Source organism: Crocodylus porosus, unplaced genomic scaffold, assembly GCF_001723895.1.
Source record: "Crocodylus porosus isolate Cpor-Errol unplaced genomic scaffold, CroPor_comp1, whole genome shotgun sequence".
In the NCBI taxonomy this organism is placed as follows: Eukaryota; Metazoa; Chordata; order Crocodylia; family Crocodylidae; genus Crocodylus; species Crocodylus porosus.
Genome location: NW_017728925.1, coordinates 8079577 through 8094405, shown reverse-complemented (window position 1 = coordinate 8094405; position 14829 = coordinate 8079577). Strand labels below are relative to the sequence as shown.

At 42.5% G+C, this 14829-nt stretch overlaps 1 protein-coding gene across 1 annotated transcript in view; it reads left to right on the top strand.

The window, feature by feature from the left end:
• The window catches only part of BRINP1 (BMP/retinoic acid inducible neural specific 1), a 93942-nt gene that overhangs the window by 70270 nt on the left and 8843 nt on the right, over nt 1–14829 (top strand). The window contains exons 4-7 of the mRNA XM_019540654.1: nt 1115–1284; nt 2688–2793; nt 9807–10043; nt 14421–14643. Of these exons, the coding sequence (XP_019396199.1) occupies nt 1115–1284; nt 2688–2793; nt 9807–10043; nt 14421–14643 (736 nt within the window). The remainder of the gene's footprint in view (nt 1–1114; nt 1285–2687; nt 2794–9806; nt 10044–14420; nt 14644–14829) is intronic.

Here is a 14829-nt window from a genome sequence, read left to right as displayed (position 1 = left end):
CACAAAAAAATGTCAGCTTTCCTTTTCTTCATTTAAAAAAAAATGCTCAAAATGCAAAGTATTTATTTATCAGAAAACTGTTTGGATACATTTGTGACCAGACCTGTTATTATCATCCTCATCAGCAGCATATTTATTAATGGCTCTCCCATGGAATTACAGCAGGTGTCACTTACTTCTTCGCTAATTAAAGTTCAGTCTCCTCTTAAAGCTAGCGATATAGAAATGGGATCTTCTTACTCTGAGGATCTGCTCTCTGTGTATATCTAGAATTAGATTTCTTGGTGTTAGTGCTGAAAATAGTTGTTTCTACTCTTTATTTTTTTCAGCCTGCCAAGCCAGCACCGGTACCAGAGAGCGAGATGGATTTCTTTGTGGTTCATATGTCATTAATACAATTTTTAAGCAAACTCCACTTGTAAACTTGGCAGTCTCTGTTTTTCATCTTTCTTTTCTTTGGCTACAAAATTTAGCAAATATTCCTTAATATTTGTTGCTGCTGATGGAACTTGAACTTGCCAACACCCCTGTTCACTATGACTTCTGGGGAGGTGAAGCTCTCATTAATATGGATTCTGATTCCTTGGTATTGCACTGCACCTTTTGCTCACACAATTTTAGGCACCTGAGCTCAGCAGAAAGAGCAGATTGGGTACGGGCTGGTGGTTTATCCTGCTTCTTCCTATAATCCCAATATGCACATTCCTCCTCGGCCGCTAATTTTTGCAAGGAGACTGGAGGAGAAATAGATGCAAATACTAATCTTTTTATCCTTTACACCCAGCTATTCATTCTATGTATTGAGCTAGATTAAGGCTTCTATGAAGTGACCTATCCCTATTGACTTTGGTGACACTATGCTGATGTACGCCAGCTGGAAATCTGGCTTATTGATTTCAGTGAAGCTGATTTACACCATTTATTGACTGCAATATAGCATGGCCAATTTATACCAGATCAAGGATCTGCCCCATTATGCTGATGAACGGAAATAGCTTTGTTAAACTACAGAGCTCCAGGAGTGATCGGTGAGACAGGCTCTTATGCATATCACGGTGTATGGCATTAAGTCTTTGGGAGCGGGCAGTGACAACCTATCTTCTTTTCTTTGCAGGGGAGGAGGCATTGACCATGTACATGGACAAAAGCCGACTTGACAGGAAGTCAGGGAATGCAACTCAGAGTGTTGAAGCGTTGCACCAGCTTGCTTCCTCCTACTTTGTAGACCGTGATGGCACCATGAGGAGACTCCACGAGATCCAGATCTCTACCGGAGCAATCAAAGTATGGTTTGTGCAGCTAAGGAGAGCCTAAGAAGGGAAGCAAAGCAGAGCAAGGCAGCTATTCCAACACAGTAGTGATATGGGACCGTTTCATGTGGTGTTGCTGTTGGATTAGCAGCAACATGTCACCTTTGCAGATCAAAAAATAAGTCATTCCCTTTTGGTCCTGAAGTTAGATGGGACAAGTAGTCCTGCTGTACCAGTCATAGGTCCTTCCAGTGTGGCAGTGATATTTGGATGGGCATGGTCCTTCTAGTATGAGAGTAACTGTGGAAAGGGGATGACCACTGTAGAGTGGCTGTGATGCTGAAGAGATGTAGAAGTAGTCAGTGCAGTGTGATGGCAAGGTTGAAGAAGGGATTGCTGTTCCAGGCTGTGTGATCGGGCATAGGCAGGCAATTCTGCACTGGCAGAAATATTGGACATCATGCCACCCTTGAATATTTTCCTGTTACAGGCATTGCTGTGGTGGCTGTTGAGCAGCTCTCAGGTGAATTAACTACAAGGGAGTGAGAAAAGCCCACAGTGAGGCATTACAAAGGCATCTGAAATGAAATGGATAGCGATAGAGAGCTGGGAGTTGGGGCGGTGGGGAGGGGAACTACTGGCAGCATACAAAGGAGAGAAAATGGATCCACAAACAAAGACCTCTTCCTCTGAAAGCCATCAGCCTATATTGGGGAGGGATTTGACTGTCACAGAGTTCACTCCAGGGAAGAGAAACGGGATGAAGACATCAATACTAGCCACTTCTGAAAGGCTGCGGCTTCTGTTATTATACCATGGTGTCTTCTGGCTGAGCCTGTTCCCTCATGGACGGGATGCCAGATTGAGATACTGAAGCAGTGACAGAAAATAATTGCCCTTTGTGAATTTAGGAAGGGCAGCTCTCCTCCAGAGCTGGAAACCTCCATTCACAAAAACGGCCACACTGCAGGGGGAGGAGGATTTTCTGTCTCCCTCTAGCTAGAATATTTGTAGGCTTGCTCATGTGGCTTGGGAGCATTAAGCATCACCACTGATCCATCTCCTCACTTAGGTTTCCATGCAGAGATGCCAGGGAATTATTCCTTTCTTGGCTTCTGGTCTGGTCCAACAGAGATTCCCCTGTCGACTGCATCAGTGTATAGGTCCAGATTTACATGTAGCTGTATAGAAAAAGGGAAAGATCAAAGCCAGACTGGGTGTGATGGGTGGATCTTTTATCAAGTTGCTTGAATTTCAGACTTGACCACATCTGTACACTGGGGGATATTTTATTCTCAGCCATACAACATAGCCTACATCAGGTAGGATGTACTTTGGTGCATAGAGCTGGGTGCACCTGCTAGCAGAGACAGGGCGACAGGCCTGGGACTGCCTGGGAACATTGCTATTGTTGTTTTTTTTTCTCTTTTGGTACAGGTAACAGAAACTCGGACTGGCCCCCTGGGCTGTAACAGCTATGACAATCTGGACTCTGTGAGTTCTGTCCTTCTGCAAAGCACTGAGAGCAAACTTCATCTGCAAGGTAGGGACAGGAAAAAGGGAATGAAGAATGTGAACGGGGGGAAGGAGAAAATTAAACCCTTTTCTCCGTCACTCTCCCTACTTGTCTCCTACTGTTTGCTGCAATCCCTTCCTCATCTTCAATTGCGTTGTAAGGTCCTGGGGATGGGGACAGTGATGTCCTAAACATTTGTGCAGCGTCCAACACAATGGCGTCCTAACTCTGATGGTTGGGCAGAATTGAAGAAGCATTTAGGCTTGTAAAAATGCCTTCATTCACTTTGTGTGTTACAAAAGTGCCTGAGAGAATTAGGTGTCCAACCACAACTAATTTTCAGTAGAAACTGCTTTTTATTTTTATATATGTATCACCACAAATGAACATAATAATTTCTAATGGTATTTGAGGAAGACATTAGCTAAGTATATGTATCCCTTTCTAACGCATGATCCATATAAGATACTTAGAGAGGGCAAATACTAAGTGTTAGCTCCTAGCTAGTGGACATCATCTTTTAGTGTTAGAGGGCTGTATCTTGGACCTGAAAGTCATGGGTTCAAACCCCATTGATGAGCAACTCTGGAGACTGATAGTTTAATTAGAAGAATTAATTAATTCATTAAATGTCATATACTGATTTCATAGGGGTCAATAGGAGTCTTTCCGCTGACTTCAGTGGGAGTAGGAAATTAATTGGGCATGAAATTCATTGCAATTATTCCCATTTTCGGCAAACAGGGAAATATGAGCTTTCTTCATTTTGTCCCTATTGCCTTATTTTTGGAATACATGTACTGCAAAAACCTTAATGATTCAGATTAATGGACTACGTTACAGCTTGGCATTCCTATTTTAATTTTGCTTTCACAGAAATTGAGTTTTGATTACCAAATTGCATGGTAGATTTTTAAGATTACTTTCTTTAAAAATAAGAATATGCTATTGTAAGTCTGTTGGTGATCACCGGAATGATCCCACCCATAATTTGTATATCGAGGAATAGACTGTTTGTTTTTTTAATATACTATGGTGATCAGCACTAATCAAACCCCTCATTTGATAGGTTTAAGAGACTGATCCCTAACTGAATGAACAGAAAGGCTTTCCTGACTTCAATGGATTTTAAATCTGGTCCCAACAGATCATTTTTAAAGCTATACTTTAAAAGAAAAAGTTTTGGAAAGAAATAAAGAGAAAGCAGAGAAGTGAGGTACCTGGTCTGGAGAGTCTTCTGGGAGGCTCGGGAAACGCTTAGGCTGTTTAAACAGGAACAGCCAAGGGGAGAGGCGGGAGGCAGGAGAAGGAGGGGTAATAACAGAAGGCACACTACAAGTTTACATGATATCCCCAACACTGGTCAGCCCAGAGCACAAGGAAAGGCTGGACAGCAGGCCCGAGGGAATGATCTCCTCTTCATAAATCAAAGTGACCTTTAAAGCTATGTCTTAAGGTTATCCACCCGATCTGGAGGGTGGTTCTTGGAATAATTATCTGGGATCCTTACTCTCCTCTTCAGCTGCCTTGCGAGACCTCATTAAAAATTAGTCACAGGTAATGGATCGTGACTTAGCCTCCTCTCATCTGATTAGCAGTCGAGCATGAACTGCTGATAGAAATCCATGTTCCTGCCTTCATGTCACTCTGGTTGGGAGGCCAGTTCAATAAAAGAGCAGCATCTTCATGGCAGGAAGGATTTCTGATTCCAAACCTACCTGCCACAGCCAGATCTTAGGGACAACTTGAAAAGCGAGGGCACCTTATTCGCAAGCAAGTGCCTGAGCCAAAGTGCAGAGAGGCCCAGACCCAAAGTCCGTATCCAGAATTTGGGTGGGCCCATTCTAGGAGATAAGGGTCAGCAGGCAGATGTAATGCCAGGCCTGAGAGTGTCTGCAACTCCAGTAGATAGAAACATTCAGTAGCGAAGGAGTGCACAAGGGGACCTGTATGTGTGACTATATGTATGCATGCTGATATGTCTATGCTGGGTTTTTCATGTGTGCACTCATTTGCCTTCCATGGCTTCTCATATCTGTCGTCTTCTCTTGACGTTCTAGTTCACTTCCTCAGCAGCTGTCTACTGACTGAATATCCTGCCTCTCAGAAATGAATTGTTGCTGGGATTGGGTTGCCATGTTTGTAAAGCTGGAAGTTGTAGGTAAAGCTTCCTGGCAACTGAAATTTCTGTTTCAAGGGAAATTCTGACACTGAAGTTTGTTTTCGCTTCGAACCAGAAAAAAAAGCTGAAATGTTGGAATGTTTTGTTTAAATTAAAATACTGGGTTGGGGAGTGGTGGGGGGGGGGGCACAAAAAAACTTAGATATATTGAAATCTTCCTTTTGGATAATGTCAATCTGGTTTTGTTTTCATAAGGAGAAAGCTTTCTGTAACTTTACAGTAGAAAACATTAAGTACTACAAACACAAAATGTACAAATTAAATATAAGGGACGTGAACATATTGACGCCGATCTCTTAACATAATGTAACATTCTCATCAAAATCAAGTGAAACAATAAAAGCGAGACTAAATACTTTAATGTTAATGGAAAAATAAAAGAGAGTGTCTACCATCAAGAACCTCATTGAAGTCAACCTGTTCCTGCAAAATTTTTAATTTAACTGACACCGAAGGGCAATTTAAAGGTGCTTCTAGTAATACAGTAGGTTTTCAAGCACCTCTCCATCAATAGCTGTCTTTCCAGATCAACTTGGAACGTAAACCCTTGCCGGCTGCCATATATCCTGCCTGCCCCTACCTCAGCTTCATCACTAGGTACCCCTAACTGCAGTGTATCAGATGCTCATAATGGACTGGATGCTGACCAATGGATTAGAGTACTCAGGAATGTCTGGTGTCTCCAAGAAGCACGTTGGGTGTAAGAGCACAGGTGTGGTATTGCTAACTGTGTGTGTTTTGTGTGATGGTATGCGCTGAAATGTAAATATGAATATAAGCCTAGGCAAGGTGGTTATAGTCGAACAACCTTAGTATTTGGCCTGAAAGGGAATCCCTAGCCTGGAGGGTGAGCTCTTTACATACCATGGCGTTCCTGGAGGAAAAAAACAAACAAAAAACCAGGACATTCCCCTTTTTCAGTGTATGTGGGATTTTCAAGGCGTAGGGCTGCATTTATTGGCTATACCTCCGTGTTCGTATGAGCATGCGAGTGTCTGGGCATGTGTAAAGCTGAGTGCTATATTTCTGATACAGCAAAGCAGTCAAACCCATGCTTATTTAAGCACAACAATACATAGGCGGAAGTCAATGGGGCTGCTTGTGTAGCTGAAGTTAAATATATGAATAAATACTATGCTGGATTGGAGCCTTTGTAAATAAATACTTCAGTGTTAATGGAAAAATAAAAGAGAGTGTCTACCATCAAGAACCTTGATTATCAAGGCTAGAGGCCTTCTATATTGCACTGCCAATGAGAGGAGGTCTGAAAGTGAGCACAAGGGAGTTACTGTTGAGGGATCCTGGTGCCTGTGAGATTTAGGACCTATATGTGAGCATCTGTCTGGATACACATATTTATATAGATAAGCATGCATGCTTTTGGTTTGGCTGAGGAGGGAGTGTTTGTTTGAAATGTGTTTCTGCAATATGTTGGGCCATGCAGCATATGTTCTTGTTTACATGCATGGGTGTGTGCATGAATGGTCAGGAATCTGTATGTACAAGTGTAAACACACAATCATAAGGCTGTGTGCGAGTGTGAGTGTCTGTGTGTGACAAAAATAGGATGCCAAATCGGAGTGTTTTCCATATGTACAGCTAGGCCTGTCCAACTAGGTTACCTGTGTTGTTATACATGAAACATAGTCACCATCATGTAGCAACAACTTGGAAGCACATCAAGTAAATTACCATCCAGCTGAACGGAAAACTTGGTGAGCTGAAAGGAAGATAAATATTTTTAAATGTTGAAGAGGCTCTCAGGTGTCATGGTTAGCCATTTTCTAAGGCAGTGATTCTCAACCAGGTTGCTGAGGCACCCTGGGATACCTTAAGCATCTTTTAAGGGTGTCACAGGGTGCCGCACATTAAAACTGTTAGTCATGCTAATATGATTCACAAGATAAACCCAGAGGTTTCACATAGGGGTCTAAAACACTCTGACCTGCTGTGTTCTGAGTTCTTTACAACCAAAAATTTGTTCTTATTATTTTTCTGTAGTCAAAAAAAATGAGTGAAACCTAAGAGCTGCCATTTTCCAAGACTGCCTTGCATCAAGCAAGGGGTGTCTTCAGTCGAGTAAGAGGTGCCTTGAGTCTCAAAAGGTGTAAAAGGGTTCACTGCTGTAGGATGAAAGCAAAGGATAAAGTTGATTCTAAGGAACCCGGACCTTAGCACTGGTTGTTCGGACCAAATTTGTGCAAAGTGCAGAGTCCAGCTCATTGCCTTCTACCGCCTCATCATCTTAGTACGTTTATGAACCTTCAGGGCCCTCGGGCTTATTTTCTAGGTATTTTTTAAGTCTCAAAATCCTCAACAGCTCACTTTCTATTGTCAAGGCAAGTAGCTTAAAGTCTTGGGAACTGGCAGCTGGAGGTCTTCACCTTACCTCCGCATTAAGGTTTGAAAAAGAAATGTCACTCTAAGATAGTCACCTAGGGCAAAAGCCTGCAAGAAGCTCAGTACCTGCAATCCTTGTAGTTGAAAGGAGGCACCTTGAGATTTTTATTGTGACCCATTTTAAGAAGCATCAGCGGGACTCATCTCTTGTATTTATTTAGCCTGCTGTTTTACGGAGCTCTCATCAACACTGACTTGTATTATTGAAGAGAAATGTGCATGAGGAACGCTGAATTTTCTGGGAGTTGTGGGTTCTCCACATCTGAAAATCTGAGAGGGCTAGGCATGCTCTATGCCGCAGAAAATTTGGCCTGCGATCCATCCTCATGCATGTCACAGATATTCCCGCCAGTGGTAAACGGCACTGTATTCTCTCTGCCTGGCAGCTGCCTCCATTCTGTGCTTGGTGGAGAACTAGGTCAGTCAACCGGGCAGCTCACAGCCCGTGGGCCTACTGTTCAGCAGAGACCATGCCTCATGCACAAGGGAGACAGGAGAGGTGGTCCAGCGCACCCCTGCTACACTGGCGATACCCTCATACCTGAGCAACTCCTTTGCGTGCCGCGGAAAGGACAGGCATCCTCTAAAACAAGCAGCGAGGTGGGCCCTTGGAAGCCCCCCACTGCCTTTCTATTGCCTGAAGTGCAGATGACCCATCACAGAGATGGGGGCTGAACTCCTGAATGAGATCGCAGCCCTCCTGCCCTTTCTGCACAGTTTCACCCTGTGAATTATTGTCTTATTTTCATTCCACTCCAATGAGCTGTCAGCGATGGATACTGTAATTCAGAGCAATAGAAACACAAACAGATGGGTAATTGACCCGCATGCCTTCATTACACTGGAGTTCAGCGCCGCTGTTCAAGCCATAAACTCCTTTATCTGCCAGTCTGAAATCCCTGGGCCTTTTATGAGGAAGGCGATCGGGCCAGGCTTCTTGCAAAAGGTTCACTCGTAGTTATTGTTCTCTCTGCCGCGTGCGCTTCAGAAGCTGACGGAGTCTGACAAGCAGAACTTATCAGGTACAAGGAAACAGCTGTGAATCCTAAAGGGCCCTGGGCCGTCTGCGGGGAGCCCACAGACCCGGGCTTCACCGGGAGAGCGCAGGAAAATATGTACAGCATGTATGGGGGCAACAATTAGCCTGCCGCTCATATCCTCTTCACACACGAGCCCTCATGCCCACACCAGCACTTATGCTTCTCTATCAATCAATGTGGGAAGGCTCATTCTGGTGTATATCTTCATATTTCCATTTTAGTCAGTGGAACGAAGCCAGTTTGCACCCTCGTAGGACCTGACACATAAACCATACACTGGGGATTTACAAATGAGCTGAAAGGAATCACATACTCCATTCCTGTTGAAATTCAGTGGGAATTAGGTGCATAACTCTCCTAGGCATCAGTGCAAATCTTTCTCTCCCTCTCTCTCTTTTCCCCTGAATAGTTCCTGTGTTTCTCCAGTATGCGAGCTATTTAATCTTCTATGAAATAAATTAGAATAGCCTAATACATTTCACAGACATTAGGGCTGGAAGGGACCTTGTAAGATCATTGGGTGCAGCCCCCTGCCAAAGGGGCAGGAAGTCAGCTAGGGACAAAGGACCCCAGTAAGATAAGCATCCAAATGTTTCTTTAAAATGTCCAGAGTAGGTGCTTGCACCACTTCTGAGGGGAGTCTATTCCAGGCCTTGGGGGTTCGGACAGTAAAAAAGTTTTTCCTTATGTCCAGCCTAAAATGGTCTTGGAGGGGTTTGTGACCGTTGGATCTTGTCATCCTCTGGGGTGCTCTGGTGAACAGGCGTTCCCCCAGATCCTGATGCACATCCCTTATGTACTTGTAGGCTGCCTACGTAACTACTTGCTCACTTGTAATGAAATTACACATACAACAGTATAAGTGATTGGAAACCAATTCAAATCTGTAACACGACAGATGAATGAATATTACATCTGAACAAGTAATGTCACTGAAAAATCCACCGTATGTGGGAGACACTGGGAATAAGGAGCCCAAAGACTGTCTTCATCCCAGTGCGGGGCAAAACAAGCTGTGGAGGAATATGAAGACAAAGGCCACCTTTTCTAATGTAATGGTTATGGATTCCTAGCACCTGACAGTACAACAATGTACATTTTAAGGGACTCACACCTAATATCTCCATTCATTTTTCATATGCTGATGTATTTTCTAAGTCTCACGGGATGGTGTTTTGTGCCATAACCTCCGGAAGGCTAGCAGATGAGATCCAATCTCAGCTCGTCGGCTGTGCCGCACCTGAGGCATAAAACTCGCACCCCAAATTCCTTGCTCATCACAGTTAAGGAAGAAATCTGATAACAGCACTTAATTCCTTTGTGTCACTTTCCCAAGCTGTTAATGAAACAAGTTTTAAAAAAAGAACAGCAACCCAAACTGCTTATTTTCACGTTCCCTCCTCTTGTCTCCCTGCCAGGTCTCCAGATCATTTTCCCTCAGTATTTACAGGAGAAATTTGTCCAGTCTGCACTGAGTTACATCATGTGCAATGGAGAGGGAGAGTACGTGTGTCGGAACAGCCAGTGTAGCTGCCAGTGTGCTGAAGAATTCCCACAATGCAACTGTCCCATCACCGACATTCAGATCATGGAGTACACACTGGCAAACATGGCCAAGTCCTGGACTGAAGCCTATAAAGATCTGGAGAATTCAGGTAACTAGGCAAAAAGGCTCTGTTCTAGCTATAAATATGGCATATATATATATATGGAAACCTAGTGATAATGGTAAGAACAGCTTGGAAAAAATGGGTTTCTTTTCCGCAGAAATGTTTCTCTTCTCCTCCCCCCCCAGTTTTTTATTTTAGTGAGAGGGGAGGAATTTTTGGCAAACAAATGCTTTTGTTTTTCTGTGCATGTGTGTGTGGACAATGAAAAATGCCCATGGAAAGCAGATATTTTGTACAAAAAAAGGCTGTTTTGTCAAAAAGCCAATGTTCCATCCTCCGAGTACCTGTGTCTGATGGGTTTAAGGATGATTTTTTTAAAAGAAAAATCCTTGCCTGGACAAGGCATTTCTGCAGTAGAAATCATGAATGACAGTACTAGCCAGTCCCCTGCTACATGCACTGTGTAGTGCTTGTGGCTAAATTGTATTTGCCTCTGACATGGGAATATAAGTAGTTAGGAAGGGGCTGTCTTATCAGGTTTGTTTTGGGTTTTTTATTGGAGCTCTGTGGAAATATATGCACCCAAAGGAAAGCTGAGACACGTTTGACATTTTGCCAGTTTTGCTGTGGTTTTAAAATTAATGATTTTTTGCACAATTTTGGTCTTTAAAAGAAAAGTTTTCTGTTCAGGCCTTTGTCCAATGGGGAAACAGTGTGGCCTTAGACACACTTACAGGAAATTCTGCTGGGAGGCCTTTGCAATGTATTTTCAAACTGGTCTTTTATTGCTCATTGGTTCATAGGCCCCTGACTCCTTGTGGGGTAAGTGTAGGTGCTGCAGTGTCCCTGTGGGCTAGGGACAGAAATTACACATACAACAGTATAAGTGATTGGAAACCAATTCAAATCTGTAACACAATACATGCTCACTGCCCCATAAACCACTTTCAAAATGGCTGAAACCAGTTTAAGATAAACCTAGACAGATGTAATATCACACTTAATTGGTTTAGGTTAAATCACTTTATTGAATTTCTGTCCCAGATCCCCTCCAGATTCAAATTAACTCACAGTCCCCCAGCGTCCCAGGATGTTTTGCACCACCCTGCAAACCCCCTGCTCCCCTCACGGGGTGGGTGGGCTAGCCTTGGCCCATGCTGTCTACTCCAGTCAAGCACGGAGGCATGCTGTAGCACCCCTGGCTTCTAGCCTGGGCCACTGCAGGCGTGTGGCTGCATTTCTGGAATCAAAAGTGAATGTCTGTTCACTTGCTTATCGGTTCAATCTACACAGCTTAGACTTACCTGCCAAGACCAAGTCAATTCAGCCTTGGGCTTTTTTGACTGTCTGTGCTTAGCCCTAGTGATCTACAGAGAATTGCCCTTTATTTCAGTGCATGGAAATGGTATTCAGTGCTGCCATGAGTGTTTCTGCTTTCACACTGGTTTTCAACCTGTGCCACTCCACCGAGCCATATCCTTAGCTGATGCATCTCAATATAGTCAATGGAAATGCGTCCGTTACATTTCCTGAGAACCTACCCATGACCTAGATGGAATAACTCCTACTGGACAGTGGTGCAAAGCAGAGGCATACTCTCATATCCTAACCACTCTTGCTCTTAAAGTTCCCATGCAGTATTTCCCAGTATTACCCGGGATATGACGATAGACTAATCCCCCCATTCCCAGGTAATTATAATCTGTCTCCCTAAAACTCCCTTGTAGTTTCTTCAGCATATGCTGTTATGTGGCAGTGAACAGATAAGATGCTGCTACATCCAACGCTAGGGGAGGATGCATCTCCATAGTAGATAAAGTGAGCCCTGTGTGTAAATTGTATTTACATGTCTTACATAATAATCAATTTCTCTCAATAATCAATTTGTCACATAAAGTACCTTTGAAGTGAAAGATGCTATAGCTATCATTCACATTTTACTTCTTTATTTTAATAATAATAATAATAATAATAATAATAATAATAATAATGCTGTCTCCTGATTATTTCAGTATTCATTCAGTTTTCCTACATGGAAGAGGGCATTATGGGAAATTTCATTGTTACTCTATAGAGTTCTTCTGGGTGAAAAGCAGATGAGAGAGTGGCCCTGTGTTTAGACTGACTTGAGGCATTTGATCATGACTCAAAAGATTTAAGTTCAGGTCTTGGTCTGCCAGACTTGTGTGTGACCTTCAGAAAATGACATCAGAGCAGATTATGAACTAGTATCATTTGGGGCTACTTCTTTTACAGTCATTGATTCTACAATGATTTGCCCCTGCTCTGGATCTGTACTTTAATCTCTCATGTTTACTTCCCTGTCTGGAAAGCTGGTTTAATAACACTGCCTATTTCTGCCTTGCCCTTTTGTAGGGCTCAGCAAATGTATCGCATCAGAACTGGTTTTGGCTGGAAAATTGAATTTTGAATTAAATGTAAATTTTTTGCATTAGTGTCTGCTTCCTGATGGACATTTTAAACTTTTTTATGGGATATCAAATGCCCCCAAAGAAACAAACAAATAAATAAATATCTGCAAAAATAAAAATGTGTACTTGAAAGCACTCCCAGAATGTCTCACTGAAATGGTCATTGAGGTACCTCGGTACATCAGGCATTGTCTTCCATGGGCTGGACACCCCAACCAGACTACATCTACTATAATGATCCACAATTTTTAGACTCGCATGACATGTTGGATGTCACAGCAAGAAGGGAAACTCTAGTATGTTCGAAGAGATATAGTCAAAGCAATTTCATCATGTTCTATATCACAAAAAAAAAAAAATCTATCCAGCCTCACTGCTTAGTGTTTAAGCTCTCTAGGATATAAGAGTCTTAGGTTATAATGCCAAAGCACAATGGGACCCTAATTTCAACTGCAGCCTATAAATGCTATTGTCGTATAGATAAACTAAGAAACTGTTTTTCTTGAAGTGCCACCATGGGTTTTGGAACTAACACCATGCAGCTGTTATTTTGCTGGCTGGGTTTATGCCCAAGGTTACACTATTGGTATCCAAATGCATATGTTGCACTGAAATTTCACCCCGTCGTCTCTACGAAATTGTGGCACATTCATCATCAAAGAAAAAAAGCGCTTGTTCTTTTGCACAAACAGGCTTTGGAGGAAATTGATTTATAAGGGGCGGGAAGCAAACACAGGGCTTTTATTGCTAAAAGGTACTAGGAATAATCAGCATGGTCAACAAAAGCAATTATACGCGATGATAGATTCAGAGGGCCAGGGAACAGGAGAGAATCATTTTTGGGAAGGAGGGACGGAGGGCTTTAAGCGACATTATAAATTGAGTTGAAACCTGAGAGATGATTCAAGATGATTAAAAAAAAAAAAAAAAAAATCTCCCAGCTGCCTTTGGGAGGACAGAGAAAACCAGATGTCCTGTGGGCCTTTATAGCGTGGTGACGATAATTATGTTTTTATTAGGTGCTCAGATTCCCTAGTTATGAGCACAGAACGCCTATCTATCCATCCATCTATCTGGATGGCTAATACACAGATTTTCTCTGCTAAGGAGTTAGAAATGAACCAGAGCTAATTGAATGGTATGCACTATTTTGTGAAACGGTAGGCAATATTTTGAAACTTTCCATGACAATTTAAAATTTATTAAATGTTTATTTTTAATTATTTTGGTACTTTTTCTGTTTTCCCCTAGTTTTGTTGTTGTTGTTGTTGTTGTTCCTTTTCAACTAAAAAAGAAGAATGAAAAAGGAGAAAGCATTTGTAGGGAAAATAAAACAAGAATGAGGGGAAAGTGACTATCTTTTCATTTTCCAGCCTGGTGATTTTTATGGGGCAAAAATGGAAGATTTCAAATCAGTAACTTTTTTCATGAAAATTTCCAATTTTGAACTTACTGCTGTTTTCAATGGAAACAGCTCCCAGACTTTTCCCTTTTGGGATACCTCTCCTTTGTAACTCAAGTGTAGCCTTTCCTTTTAGCAGGATCATAAGGTTGCAAATAGAACTTGATAGAAACCAAATGCCCTATTTTGGGAAATAACGTGATTTCTGCCCGTTTCCCCTGCAGTCTTAAATAAAAGGAAACAAAACAACAACTGACATTCCTCACGTGCCTTTTTTTTGGGTTAGAAAAAAAATATTTTCTAAATTATTTTCAAATTTTCTAGATTATTTTGTTTATGCCCTGTGTATAATTAAAGGATAACACCTCAGTCCTCATATGCTTTGGTTTTAATTTCCCCATACAGTAGCATAAACAAGCAAGGGAGGAGGGGGTAATGACAAAACTCAGGATTAACAACCGCCAGCTTCCCTTAGCTGGTCATTAATAACCGACTGCACCACAATCCTTATTGCTTCTCTATCCCACTAGTGTGGCACACTTAAGTTTCAGGACAGTGAGAATCTTTCCATGTGTTGTGCATTTACAGATGAGTTTAAATCCTTCATGAAAAGGCTACCTAACAACCATTTCCTGACCATCGGGAGCATCCACCAGCACTGGGGTAACGACTGGGATCTTCAGAACCGATACAAGCTCCTCCAGAGCTCCTTGGAGGCGCAGCGTCAGAAGATCCAGCGCACTGCCCGCAAACTCTTTGGCCTCAGTGTCCGGTGCCGGCACAACCCTAACCACCAGCTGCCTAGAGAAAGGTACTTGAATCCCCACCTCCTGTGCTCAGAATGGTCCTGTGCCTCTTTGAGAAGCATTATGAGAGATATGTTGTCTCTTTCTTTTACAAAGGTCAGAGAAAAATGGAGAGATACTGTGGGCCTGGAGCAAATAGGACCCTAGTGATACAGCTATAAAGGAGGCAGAGGGAAAGCGGCATTCGCAGA